We start from the raw sequence: 25,798 nt of genomic DNA, 5'->3' as shown, positions 1-25,798 counted from the left end.
GATGTGCTTTGTGAATGTGCCGCCCTGTCTCACTGGTGACTGCCTCATTGAATGATTGTGATAATTCATCTGTTCGATTTCGCCATGATGCAATTGCTTCCCCTTGGTGCTGTGTGGCTTGAAACATCCAACAGACGTTAAAGTCAATGGTGCCGTTATCTGAATAATTTTCATCTGAGATTACTAATTTTAGACTTGATGTTTTCAAATACCATCGGTTTATTATTCCTCTGCGCTATTTAGAATGCTGCATTTACACTCTTAATGATCTCCCTAAGTCTGGACTTAGCTCCACTAAATGACTCATTCCTTAATACAAGCGCATCCTTTACACTGATGCACCTTACGTCTGAGCTAGCGGAAGTAATCTTACTATGTCGTACACAGAGTCTTAAAACTATTGCTGTTGTTTCTTGCCTGAGCTCTTTGTGAGACATTAGTTCTGCTGGTTATCCCATGTAGTTCCTCATTGAAGTATTTCTTCCTCTGCTGGGATAAACAAGTTAACCAAGTTTATGCAGGCCTCCGGAGGTGGCTTCTGCTTCTTTTGACCTGTTGCACAAGCCTGGTCACTCGTGTTATTGTCTAACATGGCTCGAGGGTCTGATTCTGATACTATTCCTATTTCTCCTCCGATATTCGGTCACCTGATTGAATACATTGGAATGCTTCTACACGATGTATCCCACACCTAGAGTCAGATTTTTTGACACGTCCAGGTACAAGTCCTATCACCAGCTTGGCTGAAGGTGTGGCCTGTATAGTGCACTCAGGATACGGACAACAAAATTTTTATCAAGGGCTGAAGTCTACTAAGTCAATCTTAACAGAGTGAGAGGAAAAAAGTCTCCTAGGATGCACAGCATAGGGAATTCTGCAATGGAGAAATTGTGAGTTGTAGGAAGTGATAAAGGTGCAAACACTTAATGATTCAATTTAAGAACTATTTATTTTCTCAGTAGCTTAACCTTATTCGAAGAGTTGTCTTAGAGTGGCTGTATACCTTTGCAAATCAATTACGCTCTACCACTCGACAGGTTTGACCTCTCCAGCAGCTCTCAGTTCCTGAATTCTACCTTGAGCTGTCAGAGGTAAGCATTCTGTTCATTCTCTTTGCAACTCATTCCGACAATACACAATAAAATACCTTAACCGTAATTGAAGACAAGTGTGAGACAGCGCTTACTCCTCTCTACATTCTGAAAGACAGAAAATATCAATTTTTACTAATTATGACTGTATATATTCACATATACACAATTGGCAACAAGTGCTATCCAACAATGATTCTTTTCCATATTCTGACAGGCAGAAAATACTGGGTAGTTGTTATTAAAGTGAGAGTGTTACGAGTGCTGCACGGCAGGCTGTATACAATGCAGGATTCCGAAACATCATATGTATGTTCATTAATCAGGATCGCAGGGAGTGAGCTGAAAAAATAATATTTCCACTTTCTGTCACCATGTGAAAATATAGCGCTGTAAGCAGGCAGAATGCGGTGTGGGTGTGGCAAAAGGGGAGGAACGATCAAGTACACGATAACGCTTGTTCTGGCCTGTTTGTTAGCATGTGGTCACGGGTTACAACAAGTTTTCAGTATGTGCTTCTGACTCAGTGACATGTTGCATTCGTAACACGGCGTGGCCGACAGTTGCTTGCTGCATATCTGGTGTATTCGGAGAGATATGTCATTGTATGCTATACTTCAGATCAGGAAGAGTCCAGATACATCCCTAATGGACACAACCTTTCAGATACCTCCACAACCAGAGGTCACGTGGATTAGGTCGGGCTGTCTGCGATACGGTGATCAGCAAAGGTTTCTCGAAGCAAATCTTTCACCTAACAAGCGATATGTGTTGTCATCCGCATCTTGCGTGAAGATCTTGAGGCACAGTTGCGTTCTTGCGAAGCTGGTGTCACGTGTTCCACAAGGAGGTCCTCATACTGTGTAGATAACACTATACACTTATTAGGCCTGGGAGGTGTCGTCTCCTCGCAGGAAGCTAGACTGAGAATGAAGGAGTTTGTGATACCATACCACACAGTCATATAAGCTAAGGGCAGGGAATGTTACTGCACATGTAGCGGAGTAGAACCCCATATGCGACAGTTCTGTGCAATCACAGCACTGTGCAGAGTAAAATGTGCCTCATCCATTCAGTGAATATTTCCTCGCCACACATAATCTATTTCTATGCGTGCCGAAGAACAAAGGGCAAAGTCACGGCAGTACAAACTGTCTTGGGGATTCATTTGGTGCACATTCAGAATCTTGTGGGGATACCGGTGCAAAATGGGCCACAAAATGTTTTGAATTTCTGACCAGGGGAGAGACAATGCCTGCGACACAGCTCGCGCACTGGCTGCAGAATTTGATGCACATGCTGGACTGTCGGCTATAGCTGCAGCAACTTCGCCAGCAACTGCCATGGGAATGGGCCGCCTTCCTCTCCCTGCTGCACCACCTAATTCACCTGCTTCTTCAAATTTCTGGTTCATATTCTTTAGCGCATTGATTGACATGGCTCTCTTCACAGCCGTTTCTGTCGACGATATTCCCGCAATGAAGTGCTGCTGTTGCTGTCGTTCTGATAAAACAAGTTTACCAGCAGTAAATGGTATTTCGTCTCAATAGCCATTGCGTTTCACACGGAAAACGTCAATATTCTCAACCCTTTACATCAGGGGTGGCAATAGTTTTGGCTGGGGGACCACTTTGTCGAAGCAGAGATTGGTGGTGGGCCACACCTTGTAAAATGCTTGCATGCATTGGTTAACTTTGCATTTCAGAAGAAGGTATAAATTTTTACATAAAAATTCTGACTGTCTTGGCGGACCGCACAAAAACCATTAGCAGACCGCACGGACCCGCAGGCTGCTATTTGCCCCCACCTGCTTTACACCAATAGTCCCTTCACAAAAGAAATCAACATGCATCGCCAAGTGACAAACGATGCACTGACGTCAAAACAGAAAGTGGAACTATTATTTTTTTCAGCATATCCTGCAATATACACAGCCTGCATTGCAGCACTCGGAACACTATCAGTTTAATTATAAACACCCGGTATCAACTATTATTCATAGTTGCGTACGCAGTCAGATACTTTATTCATCATTGGAGACAAGTTTGAGGCAATGCTCGTTACTCAGTATGTTATGGTAGAACGTATCAAATACCACTCGTTGCTACTAGAGACAAACACTGTAGTGCTTCTTATTCTTTAAAAGGCAAGATGATGACTATTGCTGGATACTAATAGAAACTCTGTTGCTCTTTCCCAACTGTGTACAGGCTTCCCAGTGTATTATTGCAGGAGCATCAAAGCGTCACTTCATAGCGACTTCGAAGCTCGACTGTGCCACTGCTGCCTACTGCTGCTCACCGCTACTTCTTTGACTGATTCCTGGTAATGACTGTGCTAGCCGCTTGTACTATATACTGAATTTCAGGGCTCTTTGACAAGTTTCTTCCCTAATACCTAGAAAAGTCCAACCTTAGTTGAAATGATTCTCAGACGACTTTGCTACCATTTCAGTGTTTGCCTCGGCTGTCTGGCCGCTGTTACATCTGCTCTATACAGACGTATCACCCTATGGTGGCTGTGGTTGTGAATCCACCATATTCGCCTGTGTGTGTGGACACCGCACCTTCCCAATGCCACACCTTTGCACTGCCTTCATATTACTATCACGTAAATTTTCTTTCTTTTACTAGCAGCCATGTAGCAGGAAGCTACCATGTTTCTCCGATGTCCAGTGATTTGCGTTGCTGTCAGTTGGAGTCAAAATATTTTCGCATTCGGAAGAGAAAGTTGGTGACTGAAATTTCGTAAATAGATCTCGCCGCGAAGAAGACCGCCTTTGTTTCAGTGACTGGCACCCCAACTCACGTATCATATCAGTGACACTCTCTCCCCTATTGCGCGATAACACGAAGCGACCTGCCCTTCTTTGCGTTTTTTCGATGTCCTCCGTCAATCCTACCTGGTAAGGATACCACACAGCGCAGAAATATTGCAGCAGAGGACGAACTAGTGTAATGTAGGCTGTCTCTTTAGTGGGTTTGTCGCATCTTCTAAGCGTTCTGCCAACAAAGCGCAGTCTTTGTTTCGCCTTCCCCACAATATTATCTATGTGGTTTTTCCAATTTAAGCTGCTCGTAATTGTAATTCCTAGGTATCTAGTCGAATTGACAGCCCTTAGACTTGTGTGATTTATCGTATACCCAAAATTTCTCGGATTTCTTTTAGTACCCATGTGGATGACATAGCGCTTTTCTTTGTTTAGTGCCAATTGACAAGTTTCTCACCATACAGAAATTCTCTCTAGATCATTTTGTAATTGGAATTGATCGTCTGATGATTTTACTAGACGGTAAATTATAGCGTCATCTGCAAACAATCTAAGGGGGCTGCTCAAATTATCACCTAGATCATTTATGTAAATCAGGAACAGCAGAGGGCCTATGACACTATCTTGTGGAACGCCAGATATCACTTCTGTTCTGCTCGATCATTTACCGTCTATCACTACGAACTGTGACCTCTCTTGAAACAAAAGTGAAGCAAATGGGGTGAAAGTGTCGTAGAGCTGCAGTGAATTACCAAATACTTCTTAGCAGCAATACGCATGCCGAAAAGCCTTTGAGAATCGTGCGCTACTTTGCTCGCAAAATGAATTTTCACTCTGCAGCAGAGTGTGCTCTGGTCAGAACCTTCCTGCGGACTGGGGCTCGAACCCGGAATCTTTTGACTTTCACTGGCAGTTGCTGTACTCGACTGAGCTACCCGATCACGGCTCACGATCCGCCCTCACAATTTCATTTCCGCCAGTACCTCATCTCCTACGTACCGGGTTCGAGTGCCGGTCTGCCTCTTAGTCTGCCAGGAACTTTCGCTACTTACTTACTTGGATTGTACCTCATACTGTTGATCATGCACAAAATAGAAAAGGTTAGCTAGTATCAAGATTTGTTTAAGGCTTTAATTACACTATTAAATAGATTCTTAGCTACTAATCTGTGTATTAGGAAATTCTGTTACACATAGTTCACTGCAGTTCACATTGCAGTTGTGTTGATAAAGCAGGTAAGTAAAATACTGATCTTCAGTTACAAATAATACATCAGTAATCTCAAAACTAGGAATAACTACTGTAGGGATGAATATGAAATGTGTGATTACCTTAAACGCCTGATAATTGAACCACAGTTGTTCAGCATAAGTGAAGGCAGTAACAGGGAATAATTGTTAGTATTTCTAGCTGTGTTACAGATTTCGTCTTGCCCAATTAGTGTCAAGACTGTCGAGATCACGGTTTATCGCCTGACGACGGCGTAGATCAAATATTATTGTTGAAGTACTATGACACAAAAATGTCTGTTCAACGAAGATACTGAAATCTTTATTTACCGTGAAGACTCATGGGATATGTCGAAAGATTAATGCAGTGAGCTATATAGTCCAGTCTGACACTGTTTATAAAATTTAACCGTCTTGCTTTGTGTTTTAATTGCGGAATTGACTTAAATTATACCAACGCAAGTTCTTGCAACGCAAATATGACAGTGATAAATCATTTCAGCCTGGGGGAAAGGTTATAATATCCGCCATTGGTAACTATCTGTTATAAATTAAGATACCTAAGATTTTCTGATGCTGTATTGGACACTGATCCCACATTTGGCGATCAAATTTCAATAATCAGGAGGACGATGAGAAAATTCATAGTGCTGAGAGACAAGGTGGAATTCATTCTATCAATGTGGCACACACACGCGTTAGTAAGTTCGCATTCTGATGTTTTGAAGTGACGTTCTTGCATTCACAAGCCATAAGGATTTTATTAAAAACAATCAAGTACATGTAACACAGACACATGAAGGAAGACAAAATAATACGCTACAGGTGTATATCAGCAAGAAAATTCCAAGGAATTGCACATATGAGCTTTACCGTAGCTGCTTTGTCAGTTTCAGTTGCTTAATTCTCCTCTGTTTAGTTATGTATGAGTATTTTTAAAACACAACTAATTGACGCCGTATATGCACGTTTGTAATTTCACTCGTTATGCCTTTCAAAGCTATTGCTTTACGTTAATCGCTATAGCTTTGTGCAATATCACAGTAGTTTCAGTCTTCGAAACGTTACCTGTTTTGGTTGGCAGGAGAGCCAACACCGGGTTACTAGAGGAGGTCGAAAGGCACGCGTTTTAGCTCACGCAGGCTGGCGTGAGGTCTGGAACAGGACAAGGAAATTAGAATTTAGAAAAACGGACGTAGCTGGTGGAATACTTAACTTTAATCCGTTAATGGTGAACGTCGGTCTGGCCGGTACATGATTCACAATATCAATGGTAACTGATAATGGCGCCTTGCTAGGTCGTAGCAAATGACGTAGCTGAAGGCTATGTTAAACTATCGTCTCGGCAAATGAGAGCGTATTTTGTCAGTGAACCATCGCTAGCAAAGTCGGTTGTACAACTGGGGCGAGTGCTAGGAAGTCTCTCTAGACCTGCCGTGTGGCGGCCCTCGGTCTGCAATCACTGATAGTGGCGACACGCGGGTCCGACGTATACTAACGGACCGCGGCCGATTTAAAGGCTACCACCTAGCAAGTGTGGTGTCTGGCGGTGACACCACATTACCCCTCTTGTTTTAAAACGGGCGTCTATATGAGGTTTGCCCAGAAAGTAATGCACCGCATTTCTTTTTCTCAGCAAAATACAATGCTTCGAATGCGAAACGTTACGTGTGTATTATTTGAAGTCTCCTGAGTGAGCGCTTCTAGTTTCCGTCACTTCCGACAGATTGCGTTGCTGCAGGACAGTTTCAAAAAGACTTCTTTAGGTGATGTCCGTTACAAGCAACGTGCAGTCATTGAATTTATCACTACAGAGAAAGAAACTGTGGGGAATATTTACAAAAACTTGTGCAACATCTATGGAGCATCTGCCGTCAACAGAAGTACAGTTAGTCGCTGGGCACGGTGGGTGATGTCATCAGAAGGGTGTTCGGCGGAGGTCCACGATTTGCAGCGGTCGGGGAGACCATCCATGGCTGTCACACCTGACATGTTGCAGCGAGCTGATGTCATTCATGAGGACAGAAGCATTACGACTCGGCAGTTAGGCGCTGCATCTGTCAATCAGCAAAGGAAGTGTGGATGCAGTTATCTGCACTCTTGGATATTAAAAATTGCGTGCAAGATGGGTCCCGCAGTGTCTAACAGTGGTTCACAAATCGTTCAGAAAAAAAAACATTTGCCTTGATTTGTTGCAACGTTTTGTAGCTGGGGGGGAGGCCTTCTTGTCGTAGACTGTGACAAGTCATGAAACCTGGGTTCACAATTTTGAGCCGGAAATAAGACAACAGTCGATGAAATGGCGCTATCCTAACTCTCTACAGAAGAAAAAATTCAAAACAACTGCTTTCACCGATAAGGTCATGATTACCGTGTTCTGGGACTGTGAAGGTGTGATTCTCATTTATGTGATGCCAAGAGGCGGCATCATTAATTCAGAAGTATATGTCATCACATTAACAAAACTCAAGACGCGCTTCCGGTGACTTCGGCGTCACAGCAACACAGGAGATGTTTTGCTGCAACATGATAACACTCAACCCCAAACAAGTCTGAGGACCGCTGAACACATCGCAAAACGGGATTGGACAGTGTTACCCCATCCACTCTACAGCTCTGACCCAGCCCCTCGGACTTCCGCTTGTTTGGGCCATTAAAGGATGTGATTCGTGGAAGACATTTTGAGGGTGATGAGAAGGTGATTCACACAGGACAAGGATTGGAGTGATGGGGCATACACGCCCTCGTTTCGCGCTGGAGGAAGGCCATAGAACAGGATGTAGATTACATGGAAAAATAGGATATGTAGATAAAACACCATTCTTTCGAGTGTGTAATTGTTTAACAAAAAAAAACGCTGTGCATTACTTTCTGGGCAACCCTTGTACGTACTGGCATCTGTTTTATCCGTTTACTTCATGTTGTATAGTAGATAATGATTTGATAAAGTAAGTTTACTACACAAAATTATGAACCTCAGATTTAGCTTCATAACAGTCGTATTAGTAAACTACTTTTGTATTAAATACTAATAATTATTTACATCTGGCATTTAAAAAATTTAAATTAAGATACTTAATATTTCTTAGATTACGTGATGCCCAATAGTACTCCAACACTCGTTACTGACCGAAAGAGAAACTTCACGTAAATGCACATAGTTTCTTGAACTCAGGGCTGAAAAATGCAAGAAATCAGACATGCCATCAACTTGTTTTGCAGAACTCGATTTTCCACCGTTACTGATTATTTTACTCGTAGTTCCTCTTCTTGTGATGATTCAGTCTTAGTTTCTATTCCACATAACTAAAATTTTGCATTACCGTTACTTTACTTTCCTGACCCATTATTAACCATTTTTCACATCGTTACTAGACACACATTAACACATATGGAGATGTTTGCCTTGCTTTTGACAGTGGATGCTACATCTACATCAGTACTCCTAAAGCCGCCGTTTTGTGGCCGAGGGTACTTCTGGTAACACTAACTGGTCCCCCCTTCCCTGCTCCACTCGTGAATGGCGCGTGGGAAGAATGATTGTCTTTAAGTCTTTGTATTGGCTCTAACTTGTCGAATTTCTCTAATTTTGGTGTAGCAGCCAGAAATTTATTGCTAAATAATATATTTCAAACAATCCTGTGTTGCATAACTCATCATGGCGCTGTTCCTTCTCGTGCTGTTTTTTTGTCTGCTGTTGAATATAAAGTTGTACATTGTGCATGATGATAACATATCGAGCTAGTAACGATTCAGAAGGGAAATAGGATCTATATTAATAACCAAAAAAGTAACATTTTCGACTTTCCGTAACAATTTTTATTTATTTATTATCTATTTCTGTAGTGAAACATGAATAAAGTGTTTCATTTAGTAAGTATAGTCGTTTTTTCCATAAACTGATAAAAGATTGAGTTAAAAAATGTATCTGCAAGTGATCCTCTACAGAGCTATAAACTTAAAATTCATGATACAGTCATTACAGAAACGGCCAAAGAAAATTGGCCCTTATTGCATGCTCATAGCCAGCCATCTGTTTCGAAGAACCTAGTTTTTTGAAGGAAGACACAATCTTGTTGAAACTCATTTTCTGGCGCTATTGATGGCAATAGCGACTGATATTTTGTAGTGTGGCCAATCTTACATGAAACCGCGTATGGTTCTCCAAGGTTTACCCAGGGGCACTTATTTCGGGTGTTAGACCACCCATGTTGTTGCAGTCACTAGTGTATGAGGACCATTCCAGGCCACAACGAAGCCGTTAGGCTCGGCACCCAAAGTTTCAACTGTTTTTATTTTACCCTCGCCCACGCAAGTAGGTAAGCTGCTTATACAGACAGGACAGGTGTAAGGTAGAGGTAACGATCAAATATTCTCAACGATGAGTCGTCAAACATGGTGAGAATAATCTGGTCAACAAGAGTACCACACCAAGACTGCCACGGGATTCAATTGGCCTGGCTAAGAACCAGGAGTAACGTGATCTCAGCAGTGGGTACAGTAGGAAGTTCAGAAGAAGGATGAAGTGGGGAGCAGAAGAACAATCATTTCTGTTCCACTCTTACGCCCTGCAGCTTCCCATGGTCTATGCTATAGCCTATCCAAAAAATATTGGCTCACTAGTGGACTTTATTATCAGCCTTTTTGTGTTTAAATTGTTCGTCATTTATGGTACTCATACATCAGAGGTGGAAAACGCTCAATGTACGTTTACGGTACAGACAGTGCGGGCTTCGAATAAGAAGTGAGCATTAATGGGAGCAGTGGGCACCAGGGGAGAAGGAAGAACTCGGCTATAACGGAGCCGAGACAACAACAAATATCGCACAATCTGGATGGAGTCCAGGAAGCGAATACGCACAATAAACAGCTTGTAGCCCTCGAAGAAAAGGACTGGGTCGCTTGTCGAAATATAGTGCAGTGAAATGGAATCGACATCTCAGTCGATCATCCAAAATCGCACTATTAAACGACGAAGACACCAAAGCGACGCTCAATTGCTGCTGATTTGCCGATGAGGAAGTAACTTCAATGAAGCCCGCCCGGTTGGCCGTGCGGTCTAACGCGCGGCTTTCCAGGCGCGAAGGAGCGCCCGGTCCCCGGCACGAATCCGCCCGGCGGATTTGTGTCGAGGTCCGGTGAAGCGGCCAGTCTGTGGATGGTTTTTAGGCGGTTTTCCACCTGCTTTGGCGAATGCGGGCTGGTTCCCCTTATTCCGCCTCAGTTACACTATGTCGGCCGATTGCTGCGCAAGCAAGTTTTTCACGTACGCGTACACCACCATTACTCTGCCACGTGAACATAGGGGTTACACTCGTCTGGTGTCAGATGTTCCCTGGGGGGTCCACGGGGGGCCAAACCGCACAATAACCCTGGGTTCGGTGTGGTGGAGGTGTGAAGTGGACTGCGGTAGTCATCGTGGGGTTGTGAATCACTGCAGCTGCGGCGGGGACGGAGCCACTCCGTCGTTTCTAGGTCCCCGGTTAACATACAATACAACCTCAATGAGTCACATTTATTGTTTGATAGAACAGATGGGCATAGGTATAATAGTTGGAGACTGCTGGAGAACAGGCACAACAAATATTAAAGAGATGGACACAACTTTGCATTGCAGGGGATGTTTTCAAGATGTTGTCTAGCAAAAATGACCCAATTTGTAATGAAGCCTTTGACCGATCTGATTTGGACTGCAAAAGGGAATGGCTCTATTCAAAGCGGATAACAAAGACGTCCAGTGGGATAATGCACTTAAGCGAACTGCCAGAAATGTCTGCCGAGGAAGAGCGTGAAGAAAACTTCAAACTACTTTTCTTGTCCCAACCGAAACTCTGTACGGCCGCTTACATCGCTATACCCTGCTAAACGTCAGTGGTGAAGCACTGTGCACTGTACGACTTCGTACGACCGTCGAGACCTGTCAGCAGCTCAGTTCCCTCCAACCCTGATAACAGCTGTGTGTGGTCACGATGGGACTCGACGGGGTATAATATCCAAAGAAACTGGGAAGACATCAGTTCTCTCGCTAGTAAGTAGACGTACTAATGAAGGCTGTGAGTGTGGGTCGTTGTCTCGAGTCGCTGTGCCCTCCCCACTTCATCGGGTCACTACCAGCCGTGCAGAGCCTTGCCGGCGGGCTTCTTGTAGGAGTCTCTGTGGTGGTCGTGCTGGTGCTGGTGGTGGCGCTCCCTCTGCTTGTCGTGGGGCCAGAAGGAGGCGGCGTCCCGGCGCCGGGCCAGCCACTCCGCGGACCAGTAGCAGCCGGCGGCCACAGCCAGCAGGCCGGCCATCAGCCACAGCTTGACGTGCGTGCACAGCACCGGGCTGTACGCGTACGACACGATGAAGCCCACGCTCTCGAACACCCGGAAGTTGCTGTACGCCGCTTGCTCGTTGCCGCGGAACAGGATGCCGAACAGCGCTGCGGGCAAGGAAAACACACCGGTTTCTCGTTACACGAGAAATGCACATTGAGCATACGGGCTAGGTCCCAAAAGCTTCGTGAATAAATTTTTTTAAAGAGATTTATCGCTTTTAACGTATAAAACCTTAAAAATCTCAAAGCAATTTTCTTCCATGAAACTTCATGGCAGATTAAAACTGTGTGCTCTTGCCCGCGAAAGGCGAAGGTCCGAGTTCGAGTCTCGTTCCGACACACAGTTTAAATCTGCCAGCAAGTTTCATATCAGCGCACACTCCGCTGCAGAGTGAAAATCTCATTCTGGAAACATCCCCCAGGCTGTGACTAAGCCACGTCTCCGCAATATCCTTTCTTTCAGGAGTGCTAGTTCTGCAAGGTTCGCTTCTGTGAAGTTTCGAAAGTAGGAGGCGAGGTACTGGCGGAAGTAAAGCTGTAAGGACGGGGCGTGAGTCGTGCTTGGGTAGCTCAGATGGGAGAGCACTTGCCCACGAAAGGTAGAAGTCCCGTGTTCGAGTCTCGATGAAGCACACAGTTTTAATCTGCCAGGAAGTTTCATATCAGGGCACACTCCATTGCAGAGTGAAAATCTCATTCTGGAAACATCCCCCAGGCTGTGGCTAAGCCATGTCTCCGAAATATCCTTTCTTCCAGGAGTGCCAGTTCGGCTAAGTCCTGCAGGAGAGCTTCTGTAAAGTTTGGAAGGTAGGAGACGAGGTACTGGCAGAAGTAAAGCTCTGAAGACGGGGCGTGAGTCGTGCTTGGGTAGCTCAGATGGTAGAGCACTTGCCCGCGAAAGGCAAAGGTCCCGTGTTCGAGTCTCGGTCCGGCACACAGTATTAATCTGCCAGGAATTTCATATCAGTGCACACTCTGCTGCAGAGTGAAAATCTCATTCCTTCTATATCTATGCATTACTTCCAACGCTTCACCCAGTCTGCGTAGGCTTCCTGAAAGCTGTCATTGGAAATCTCCTTAACCCTTTATTTCTCAGGTCACTTTTTGTCACAATCTGCCCCAGGTGCGGCCTGTAGACCACTACAGGGTGTTTCAAAACTTTAAAAATACATATAAATTTATTGAAAGATGATATAGAGCTGGGTTTGGTGTTATTTTGTAGGGAAACACATCAAGTTTTTTTCCCTTAAACTAAAGATGTTGTATGTGGCTTCCATTCGTTATCCCATCGGAAGTCAATTTCTGCCCAAACACGCTTAGTGGTGGCGTAAATTCTTGCTGTAAGTTCAGGTAGAGAATTCGGCGCAGGAGGTACAAACATGATATTTGTGATGAATCCCCATTAAAAAAAATCGAATGGTATCAGTTCTACAGAACGTGACGGCCATGCAATTGGCGCATAACGGCGAATCCATTGACCTGTAAAACAGTCACTGAGAAAATTCCAGACGTCAGCCAGATAGTGGGGTGGTGCACCACCTTACATGAAGTAAACATTTCGTTCTTGGTCGTCCTCTTCGATCTCAGGTATCAAAAATTGTTGTAACATATCCTGTTGATAGTTCTCTCACGGAAAAATAAGGGGCCGTACACTTGTTCTTCCTCAATGCACAAAACTTGTTCAGTTTAGGGCTATCACTAACATGCTGCAATGTTTGATGTGGATTTTCACTGCCCCAAATCCTAGAATTACGTGTGTTAATCTTGACACTTAAGTAAAAAGTCGACGTCAGAAAAGATGGTTTTTTCCAAGAAATGTTCATCCTCATGTAAACGATTTACAATATCCACACAGAAGATCTTGCAATCAATTTTATCAGTTTCTTTTATTGCTTGTACAATCGTCAGTCTCCACAGTTACAAATGCAAACAGTTTCTCAGTACACGCCAGTCGTATGTGGGATTTGCAGTTTGCGAGATGCACGCCCGGTCGATTTCGAACGGCTGTTGACAAAACGTTGTCTCACTCGCTCAACGACGTCGTCAGATGTGCTTGGACGACCTCATGATTTCCCTTGTCTTACCGAGCATCCTGTTTCTAAAAAAAATTTATGACACTCATAATTTGTAGGCCTACTAGGAGGACCTTTAGCGTACTTGGTATGGAAATTACACTGAACTGTTGTCGCTGGCTTCGATTCTTCAAACCAAAACTCACAGCTAGCACACTCGGGTCCAGTGAAATCAGCCATTTTTAACGCAACTGCCTTACGGTGCGATTTAGCACTAGCGAACTATGCGAGACAAAACTTGATGTATTTCTCTACAAATTGACACTACAATCACCTCTGCAGGTACTATGAATTAATTTATATGAATTTTCAAAGTTGTAAAATCCTTTTTGAAACAACCTGTAGCCGTAAAAACTGCATTCAGCAATATCAGAGCAGCATTTCAGTTTTTTTTATGTAGAACGTTATGTTAATACTGTACAAAAAATTCAAATAAAGTTTAAAGTTTATTTTTATGAGGAAACATTTAAACGGAAAACTGCACAAAATTAACATAATGTTACATGACACTATTGATGCTGTGAAAACTCAAATACCTTCCACCCTAAGTTTTACTTCTTGCTATATTTTTGTTGTTTGTTACACATGTAATAATAAAGGCATAAAAAAATTAAAAAAATGAAAATTATAGAAGTACATTTTTAGATTGGTATCTTCCTTCTCAGATTTTTTTTTCCATTCACTGGAACTTTTTGTAGAGAAGTCAAGTCGGATTAGCATCTTGCAACAATGGCATATATAAGGCATCTTTCTCTTCTTTTTTGGATCACAGGTGGAGCATGTTTTGCATTTTTCCAAATGTTCTACAATGACTTCTACTCTCGGTTCCGCTACACCGAAAACACGGTGACTGGATGCACAAAGTTCACAGCGTACGTGACAGTTGTTGATTCGCTTTTTATCTGTTGTGTCACCTTCGAGTATGCAAGCTTCTTCAAAACATTAAAGCAGCTCACCTGAGTATTGTGTTTGCAGGAATTGTGGAGGACAAACGCATTCACCCCACTTATGTCCAACAAAACGTATTACCCATAATTGGAGGAGGCTTCGGCGACCAGCGATATTTGTTTCGACCAAATATATTTCTAGCTGAAACTTTAGCTAAAGATTCACCATCTACACTTCTGTCTGTATCACTCTGAACACTTGTGTCATTACAGAAATTCACAGGTGGCGAAACAATTCATCTTCACTTTTGTGCTGCTCCTATTCTTAATAATGTTCACTTCCAGTTTCGTTGTCACTGTCTGATACAGTGTCACTTCCTACACTGTCCTCAGAGAATGCTAGCACGAAAGAAGCAGTAATAGTATGGGTCCACATCACATTCAAGCGGCTACTGGCAAAGAAAGCTGCGGCAGCTTCAGGAAAGAACGACTAGACAACTATGTAATCTCCTACCCCTCACCTATGCATTAGCAACAGAGTAACAATAAACGCTAGCAGTCTGTGAGATCGCACCTGGGACGTTTAAGGGTTAAGGAAGAGTGTCGAAGCGTGCTTTACCCCCTCCCACGACCCCTGATGCTGTCCCTCAAAGCCTCTCTTTGTTCTCAGAAACAAAAGGAGCTCCGGTGATGCGAAGTAAGGGCTGTATGGCAGCTGAGACAATAATGCCATACCGTTCTCAAGCGAGAAACTCTTGCCCGATGAGGCCGCGGTGGCTCAGTGAATTGTTGTCATGCCGAATCCAGTTGTTAACGATGTTTTTCCTGACGCACTTTATCCTATCCCATAAATGGGTGAGGCCTTGAGTGGAATACTGGCCATTAACTGTTTCACTTTGATTCTGCATCATCTTCGAAAATCCATGTTTCTTCGCCTTTCACTACTCTTTCCCAAAAATTAGGGTCACTGTCGTGATTTCCAACTCGAGACACTTCAGCTCACAGATTCCCTTCAGTTCGTCGGTCAGCAATTTTGAAACATTCTTTGCGCAGACCGTTCTCATCCCTTATTCGATTCTCTAAATATGTAAACATTCGGTTTGGGCTTATTGCAAATCTCTACTACCATCCTTACTCTCAGGTGTCAATCCCCATTCAAAACGTTTTGCATGATCACATTTTCGTGCGTTTGGCAGATAGCCGAATCACTCATTGTCGTCGACATTTTTTCGCTCGCTGGAACATTTTGTGCCAATTGTAAGTTCTTGGCTCGGACATTGCTTCCTCTCTGAAGGCTTCTGGAATCAGACTCTCCGTCTCAGAGCCCAATTTTTTGAGTTTAACGCAAAATCTGATCGCCTCTCCCTCCTCGACTAACAACTGCATCTTGAATCTCGACGTGTCACCATAACACATTACGAGCTGAACATGATACTCACACTGTCACAGCACAAAGGCCGCTGAATGTTGCATCGCTCTAGCCCTTCTGATTCTCTTGAAAGTTTTGTTCTCTCAACTTTTGAGACAGACCATGTAGGAAAAGGTAAAAGAAAAAGAAGATTCTGTGTAACTGTTGATGTGGAATGTCTTTAAAATGGGTGATTGTGTGGGGAGGCAATCGTGTCCAATGAGCAATGTTGCTGTAGACATGATTTCAAACTCTGTCTGGCTCTGGCTGGTAATTCTGAGTAGTGAGATTTCCCCATTAAAAGATGACCAGTCTCTAGCTAGGTAGTCGAGTAGGGGACTACCACCTTAAGCTACCTGACCTGCCACTTTCTCTTGTAGTCCACTCTCCCGAGCAGGGCTCCCAAGTTTTAGGACTGTACAATCTAGTAATTGCGTGTACAGCCCCAGTTGTCAGTCACACTGTAGATCTCAAGACATCAAAAATTTTAGTGCAGTTCTATGTTGCTAAGATTCTGCATTCAGTACCCAGTTATTCCAGCCAGCTACATATGCCACTGTATGCTTAATGAATTTACAGGCCATAGTCCAAGATGTTACATAATTCTACATACTACGTATAATCAACTAGGAAACGTGGGAGAGAGACTATGTGGCTGCCTCCAGTGCCTGCCTGCCGGAAGAAGCTTCTGGATCTCGCCCTTTCCTTCTCTACATCTCTGTCTCCTCGTCTCTTGCGCTGTAGCTCTTCTCCAGGGCATATGACTTAGGCCCTCTGCCCTTGCCTCTACAGGAAGTTGCTCCTCTCCCTGCCTCAGTCTCTTTCTAATATTCCGCATTCGTCCTGAAATACACTCTAAGAAAAAGAAGAAGAAAGAAACGTTGCACCACGAAGGAATTGTACAAATGGGACGGAAATAGGTAATGTGATTTACATGTATGGACAAAAAAATTATTACAGTTTCAGAGCATTTGGATAATTTATTCAAGAGAAATATCTTTACAAATTGAGCAAGTCAATAAAGTGTTGGTCCAACACAGGCCGTTATGCAAGCACTTTTTCGACTTGCCATTGATTAACACAGTTGTTGGATGTCATCCTGAGGGATATTGTGCCAAATTCTGTCCAATTGACTCGTTATATCGTCGAAATTCCGAGGTGGTTGAAAGGCCCTGTCGGTAATGGTCCAAACATGCTCAGCTGAGAAAGACCCGGGGACACTGTTGGCCCAAGTAGTGCATGGCAAGCACGAATACAAGCATTAGAAACTCTCGCCACATGTGGGCGGCCATTAACTTGCTAAAATGTAAGTCCAGGATGGCTTGCCTTGAAGGACAACAGAATGGGGAATAGAATATCATCGACGTACCGCTGCGGTATAAGGATGAAACAGATGACAACCAAAGGGGTCCTGATACGAAAAGAAATGGCATTGACCATCACTCCTGGTTGTGGGCTGTGTCTCCAGACACCTCTTTACTGGTAACCAGGGCTCAGTGTGAAGCAGGACTCATAACTGAAGACAGTTCTACTCCAGTCAATGAGATTACAGGCCGAAGACATGTCTGGAGGTGCCCAGGACAGCATTGGAATAACAAACCTATTGGCGCCCGCCGTATGTCCTGACTACTAGAAGGACGATCTGGGATGCCATTTCTTTTCATAATAGGACCGCTCTGGTTGTCATCTGCTTCATCCTTACAGCACAGCGGTACATCGACAATTTCCTACGCCCCACTTTGTTGTTTTTCATGGTAAGCCATCCTAGGATTACATTTCAATAAGATAATGTTCACCGGCACACGGCGAGAGTTTCTAATGCTTGTGGTTGCCAAACCGTATCTTGGCCAGAAATGTTGCCAGATCTCTCCCCAGCTGAAAATGTTGCGCATTCTGGGTGGAGCCCTCCAACGATCTCGGAATTTTGGCGATCCAATGCGCCAGTTGTACAGAATTTGATGCTTTATCCCTCAGGAGGATACCCAACAACTCTAGGAATCAATGCCAAGCCAACTGCTTGTATAAAGGTCAGAGTTGGTCCAATGCGCTACAATTTGTGAAGTTCTTTCTCTTGAATAAATCATCCAGATGTTTTGAAATCGTAATCAAATCAAATGGTTCAAATGGCTCTGAGCACTATGGGACTTAACATCTGAGGTCATCAGTCCCCTAGAACTTAGAACTACTTTAACCTAACTAACCTAAGGACATCACACACATCCGTGCCCGAGGTAGGATTCGAACCTGCAACCGTAGCGGTCGCGCGGTTCCAGACTGAAGCGCCTAGAACCGCTCGGCCACCCCGGCCGGCAAATCGTAATCATTTGTCTGTACATGTACATCAGTCTACTGACTTCTGTCTCATTCGGATAATTCCTTTGAGTGTATCACTGGTCTCTTTAACACCTTTTAACTTGTGCCCACCTACTCTGTTGCCCATGCTACTGGCACATGGGATATTCTTCCTGGAACACCCAACACGTATTTGCAATAATAACAAAATATTTTTTTGGAGTTTATTACTTTAATTCGGCCTGATAATCCACTTGTCCCATTCCGCCTACATCCCTCTCGGTCTGTCCTATACAAGGCGCTAGGAACACCTTTCATCCTCTCTCGTTGTTGCATGCTGTATTGAGTGAGGTCGACGTACAAAGAGTAGTACACTACCTAGACTACATATGCAATTTCAATATTTTCCCTACAAAGACTTAGATTATAGTTTTTAAAGGAGAAGACCATCCATGTTCCAAACTATGTTAGGTGGTCATGTTTCAGAACAATTTTCTTATTTTAACTTTCTAGGATGTAATGTGAGCTGCCAACTTGAAAATAATGTACCGAATAAATTAAATAAACATCAGATAATGTGTCGTAGAGTAGAAAAAGAACACTAGGCAGCATAGTACGGGAAGAAACAAAAGGAAAAATTTATACTATAATGGCTATATCAGTTCTGACATAAGGCTCAAAGTCGTGGACAATGAAAAGCAAGACAAAATGAGTGTACAGAGCAGTCTAAAGAAATATATGAAGTGCACGAAAAGCTGCAGTCTGAGGGATCAGGAAAAAATTGCGACATCACAGATGAGTTAGGAATTTTTTCACTTAACGAATTAATGAAACTAAACAGACTAAAATCGGTGTAACATACTGAAATGATGATGCCACAAGGAAGCATAACAAGTATTCAACTAAAAACAGGAAAACGAGATCACAGGAAACCACAGAAGAAATGGCTAAAATGAGATTGGAGTAGGTGAGGAGCACACTCCATGAAGTGAAGAAGAAGATAATTTCAAAGGACAACCAGCTAAACTGCTGAGAAAGAAGAAAGGAAAAGAAAACTGGTTATCTGCTATATGACGATCAGTGCGGCATTAGAAAAAAAAGGTATAGACACTGAGAGGCAGTTCTGACGTTTCGCTTCATCATGGAAACAACGACTTAAGAAAAATTAAGACACCCACATAGGACTTGTCGATCTACAGAAATCATTCGTAAACGTAAAACGGTGCAAAGTGTTCGAAATTCTCAGAAAAATAAGTGCAAGGTGCAGAGAGACAGGTAATACGCACTGAGGTGACAAAAGGCATTCGACATCACCTAATATCGTGTCGGACTTCCTTTTGCTCGGATAGTGCAGCAACTTGACGTGTCATTGACTCAACAAGTCGTTGGAAGTCCCATGAAGAAATTCTGAGCCATGCTGTCTCTACAGCCGTCTATAATTGTGAAAGTGTTGCCTGTGCAGGAGTTTCTGCACGAACTGGCCTCTCCATTGCGTCCCATAAACGTTCGATGGAATTCATGTTGGCGATCCGGGTGGCCAAATCATTCGCTCGAATTGTCCAGAAGGTTCTTCAAACGAATCGCGAACAATTGTGGCCTAGTGACATTGTTCATTGTTATCCATAAAAATTCCATCGTTGTTTGGGAACCTGAAGTCCATGAGTGACTGCAAATGGTCTCCAAGTAGCAGAACATAATTATTCCCAGTTAATGATCGGTTCAGTTAGTCAATTCCATGTAAGCATGGCCCATACCATTTTGCACAATGCTTTGTTGACAACTTGGGTCCATGGCTTTGTACAATCTGCGGCACACTCGGATCCTACTGTCAGCTCTTACCAACTCAAACCGGGACTCATCTGACCAGGTCATGGTTGTCCAATCGTCTGGGGCCCAACCGACTTAGTCATGGTCTCAAGAGAGGCGCTGCAGGCGATGTCGTCCTGTTAGCAAAAGCATTGGCGTCGGTTGTCTGCTACCATATCCTAACAACGCCATATTTCGCCGGGCTGTCCTAATAGATACGTTCGTCGTACGTCCCACATTGATTTCTGTGGTTATTTCACGCAGTGTTGCTTGTCTGTTAGCACTAACAACTCTACACAAACGGTGTTGCTCTCGATCGTTAAGTGAAGGCCTTCACCCACTGCATTGTCCATGGTGAGAGTTAATGCTTGAAATTTGGTATTCTGGGCTCACTCTTGACACTTTGGATCTCGGAATATTGAATTCCTTAACGATTTCTGAAATGAAATGTCCCATGCGTATAGCTCCAACTTTCACTCCGCGTTCAAAGCTTGTTAATTCCCGTCGTGCGGCATTATCACGCTGGAATCCTTTTCAGATTAATCTCATGAGTACAAATGACAGCTCCGCCATGGACTGCTCTTTTATACCTCGTATACGCGATACTGTCGCCATCTGTATAGGTGCATATTGCTATCCTGCGATTTTTCTCTCCTCAATGTACAGTTTGAGTAAGAATCAAGAAGGAACAACAAAAATGGAAGACCAGAAACGAAGTGCTCGGATTAAAAAGGGTGTAAGAGATAGGCGTGGTCTTTCTCCTTTTCTGTTCAACATGTACATCGAAGAAGCAATGAGGGAGTAAAATAAAGATTCAGCATTTGGATTGTGTTACAGGACATCAATAACATTTTCTGATGACATTTTTATCCTCTGTCCAAGTGAGAAAGACTTAAAGACCTGCTTAATTGAATTAAAAGTTTAAAGAGCTCAAAATATGGACTGAGAGTAAACCAAAGAAAGGGGATAATAATGAGCAGCATCAGAAATGAGATTAGTTGAGAAACTTAACATTATAACTGAGGGTCACGTAGTAGGCGAAGTGCAGGGAAAGACAGAGATCGAAATACACACAACAAATAATCAAGGCCGTTAGGTGCAAATCATACTCTGACACAGCCAATCGATCCGGATCTTACTTGGCAGGTCGTTTGTGTACAACCTAAAATGAAACACTCTGAGATATTTTCACTCAACAATCCCCACTCCAAACCGCCCGTTTTTTGGACAACTACCCTTAACGTTCACGACTCGGAATCGATTGAAAATTGAGGAGACAGGAAGATTATTGAAAACTAAGCATTTTTCATCAACATTTATAGGGTGCACGAACGCATATTTTCCCGTAAGTAGAGGAAAAAACATGTTTGAAATGAGTATCAGTATTGCCACTGGGCGCGTAAGCGCGGAGTCAGGCATAAGTAGGCCGAGAGAGTTGTTAGCGACAAGTGGTCAAATGCAGACGCGGTGCTTGCGAATGTACCGAATAAACTGCAAGATTTTAAATATGTGGCCACACTTATTATGTAGTTGTAATTGGGCACAGTACATTCTCATCAAGAGGAATTAATATTCAAGAAGAGTACTGTGGGCCCAAACTTTGTTTTGTGGAGCGACAAAAAAAAGAGCCTGTTGCCATCCATTACCGACTAATAATGGCTTACATCGCGTCAGCAGCGACTCATCAAAGTAATTTCCGACTAGTTTCATATTTAGATTGTACAAGGTTAGCCAGCGAAGTAGTTTTTCTTAATTAAGTAGCCGAGCGGTTCTAGGCGCTTCAGTCTGGAACCGCGCGACCGCTACGGTCGAACGTTCGAATCCTGCCTCGGGCATGGATGTGTGTGATGTCCTTAGGTTGGTTAGGTTTAAGTAGTTCTAAGTTCTAGGGGACTGATGACCTCAGATGTTAAGTCCCATAGTGCTCAGAGCCATTTCTGTCTTAATTGAATAATGGAGTGCTTAGTGCAGCAACTGTTCTAGTTTAATTGAATTTTACCTCAATCATTTACCTAATAGGGCTCTGTCTTATCACCATTACTGACTCCAAGAACACCACCAGTGGGGAAGTAATGAACTTATTCAATTTCGGTGCCTAAAATAAACAGGAGCAGTTTACTAAACCGAGAACTAAATAAAACTGTCATTTAACTGCAGTGAACTTTGTTGCTTGGCAAAACAACTACTTAAAGAATAATAACTAAAAATAAAAAAGTAAAAGCATAATTTAAATGAACGTTGACAAAATATTACTTCAGAATAATACATTTCATGGTTTTGTGTGCATTGCAAACTCTGCTCACAGAGTAGCGTAAAATTACTTATCCTTCACTAAATCAAACATTACAAACTTTTCAAGTATTTCTGAACATTTGCATTTCTAAAATCAGCAACAGTTTTCATTATAGTGAGTAACACTAAGTTATTCATTACCTGAAATGTTTTCCAAACAATTAACTTTTAGCCGCGCGGGATTAGCCGAGGTTCGAGTCCTCCCCCGGATTTAGTCATTTAATCCAGACTTCACTAACTGTTTCTTATTTATTCCTTTTTTGTCAAAATTTCTATCGATCGTTATCGTGCAAAAGAAGTCGCGCGATAACGATTCGGTTATTTCTGCTCTTATCCTGATTTTCCTTATTGTCCGGACCTGATGCCTTTCCCAAACAACAGAAAATATTAGGTGCACGTGCCATTTAAAAATCTTAACTAACAGGAAGTGTAGCTCTGTAATAACCTGTATTCAATTCCCAGTAGCATTCTGCAGTTTTTTTTCTCATTTGTATTTTTCCTCATCGAAACTGTTGGGAACAGGAGAGTTAATACGTTAGGTAAATCAATGAGAATAATAACAACATAGACAAGTAAATTTCTCGAACAACTTGGATTAGAAAAGATTTAAAATTTTAACCCTCGTTGTATTGCAATTCTGAGAAAGATGGCTGCGAAGAGGAGCATTCGGCGCACGTTATCGCATAAGGGAGAAAGATTAATTCTTGTCGCAGTTGGTAGTGTACATAAGATAACGCAGTCGATTAACCCTTCTCGCACTCGGTAATGTACATAAAATAACGCATTCGTACATGATGCAATATTCCATCAGTGTCCGGAAAATTTTTGCGTATAGTTTTCCCGTGCTTATAAGAAACTAATGACTAATATGGTCCTCGGGGTATAGAAGAGGTCAGTCATTTAACCGACTCGTTAAAAAATGTTTACTTAACTTGCTTCAAATTGGGGCATAGAAAAATTCAATTTACAAAACATATCTTGCCAACATTTTAAAGCCATGCACATTTTGTCTGATACTCGATTTACGAGGTGGAAAAACTAACACTGTCACGTATGATATCATATCTATAAATGACGAGGGTCAACCGACTTGCACGGTAGAAGTAATACCGCTAAACAGTACACCTCTGCTTCAGTCGTGTAATTTCCATTTTTACTGTCAAGTTAAAATCTTTATTTCCAGGCTTCAAAATTACAGTCAGCTTTAGGAGACCCAATGCAAATTGCACAACAGAGTGGATCCAGTAACGATCCACAGCATAATTCATAATTAACTTTCAGCAGCGATTTTTCAGGAAATGTTATCAATGCGTGGATACATCAAAATAAATTCTCGAAAAAGTAATATTTTTAAATGTAATCAAAGTTTGTTTTCCCCCAGATCTTCAGAAGGAATGATGTAATTGTGCGAAGAATGCATTCGTTAGATGTTCTTGGTGCCGCGAGATATTTTTGCTTCGAATGTTTATATTGTTCGAAGAAAATTGAAGACATTTAACAGAGTGAGTAAAAGACTCATAGTAAAAAAAACAAAACAGGATTAAATTTTAATTCTTTACAAATCCAAGTCGTTTGAGAAATTTACTTGCCTACTTTGTTATTATTCCTTATTGGTTTATTTTTTACTTATCTTTCTAACTCGCCTATTCCTACCAGATTTGACGCGCAAAATATACGAATAAGAAAACCTGCAGAATACAACTGAGAATCGAACGCACGTTCTCCGAGCTACGCAAGCGGCGCTTTCGTTTAACGCGGAAGTCGGAAAAGTTTCTGTGTAAGCTGACTAAAAATGCTCAATTTTCAATTATCTACCGATACCGTCAATTGAGCCTATTGCGCGTAATGAAATTTTAGGGTAGTTTCCTCAAAAAATGGGGCATGAGGTTGGGCCAAAATGTCTTAGAGTCTTTCATTTTATGTTACACACAAGCGATTTGCCAAATATGGGCCGAATCGGTTGGTTGTGTCTGTGAAGTAGGGAAGGTCGTAACAGGTTGTATGAAACCAGTTAAGGCTGATAAAAAAATTCAGAGCGCAATAACTCGGCTTAAAACAAACGTTGAGGCATTATCCTGATCTCCTTTTAGATAAGAAAGATGAATATTTCTGCCATCAAAGTTAAGGAATTCCTTGCGGCAGGACGTCGGAAGTTCTCCATCTACAAAATGAATGCTGTTTCTTCCAGGACTGTAAGGTAACATGAGAGCTAATGAAAGTTTAGAATATAGGAGATAGATGTTGACAGAACTGAGGTTATGAAAGCGGTTTGTGAATAGCAGCTAGGTAGCCCAACCGGTAAGGCCATTGACAGCGAAAGTGTTTGGGTTTGTATCCCGGTGCAGCAGACAATTCTCATCCGCCAGGAAATTTCGTAACGGCTCTCACTTCACTGTGGAAGGAATGATTCGTTCGAGAATATTCCCATTTCACGTACCTTCCGTCGTTAAGTAGTGGCGCATTTAAATGTCGCTCTCTTCTAGGTGTATAAATTCTGCATCTGCGACTAAATGAAATGCTGTTTGTTAGGTTGCCAGACGCTTTTCGCTACTTTTATTTTCGAAGCATCTCCAGAGGTAATTTTTACACCGTGTCACGATCGAACTGTGTTTGGTTCTTCTATACTGCCCAAGGTGTCCCTTTCTTGGCGTTGGGTTGCACATTTCGCAGTTATAGTTCAAAGTTATATTTATTCTACTTTATTATTTGAAAGACATACTAGTAATATGACTGTTAAATCCATAACCCAACGCCAAGAAAACGACATCTTGGACTGTACAGACCAGAACACGTATGTAAAAAGGAGCACTGATGGTGCTTCGAAAATAAAAGTAGCGAAAAGCGCCTGGCAACCAAAAAAGTCCCTCATTTAGCCGCAGAGAGAGAATTTACACATCAATAGATTTGAAATTAGACACTAAAAGTAGTACGCGACTTTTAATTTTTTGGCCATAATATAAGCAACGACGATTGATGCAGAAAGGATATAAAATACAGTCTGACAATAGCAAGAAAAGCATTCCTGAAAAGGACTAATATTTTGATATCTAATATAAATTTAACTGCGAGGAAGTACTTTCCGAAAGTATCTGTATGGAGTGCAGCCTAACGTGGATAGTAAGCAGTACAGACAAGAAGAGAATAGAAGCTAATGAAATACGTTGTTAGAGAAGAATGCTACAGATGGGATGAATGTATCGAATATATGATGAAGAGATACTGAAGCGAATGGGGGAGTAAAACGTGTTAGGGAACAACTTAACTAAAATAGGGGATCGATTGTCAGGACACATCTAATGGCATCAAGGAATCGTCTATTTGATTTTTGAAGGAAGCGTGAGGGGTAAAAATTGTAGATAGATACCAAGGGTTTTGTACAGCAAACAGGTTCAAGTGGCTGTAGGTTCCTGCAGTGATGCTGAGATGAAGCGTGTTGTACAAGACACACTAGCATTGAGAGCTGGATCAGTCCAACCTTCGGACTGAAAACAACGATGACAATGAAACTTCCTGGCAGATTAAAACTGTGTGCCGGACCGAGACTCGAACACGGGACCTTTGCCTTTCGCGGGCAAGTGCCCTATCATCTGAGCTACCCAAGCACGACTCACGCCCCGTCCTCACAGCTTTACTTC

General features: G+C 42.6%; 1 protein-coding gene across 1 annotated transcript in view; it reads right to left on the bottom strand.

The window, feature by feature from the left end:
- Positions 1–8,937: 8,937 nt before the first annotated feature.
- Positions 8,938–25,798, bottom strand: part of LOC126467648 (protein unc-93 homolog A-like) — a 345,755-nt gene continuing 328,894 nt past the window's right edge. The window contains exon 6 of the mRNA XM_050096484.1: positions 8,938–11,511. Within this exon, the coding sequence (XP_049952441.1) occupies positions 11,198–11,511 (314 nt within the window). The 3' untranslated portion in view covers positions 8,938–11,197. The remainder of the gene's footprint in view (positions 11,512–25,798) is intronic.

This window comes from Schistocerca serialis, chromosome 1, assembly GCF_023864345.2.
Source record: "Schistocerca serialis cubense isolate TAMUIC-IGC-003099 chromosome 1, iqSchSeri2.2, whole genome shotgun sequence".
Lineage (NCBI taxonomy): Eukaryota > Metazoa > Arthropoda > Insecta > Orthoptera > Acrididae > Schistocerca > Schistocerca serialis.
This window is presented reverse-complemented; position numbering and strand designations above follow the sequence as displayed.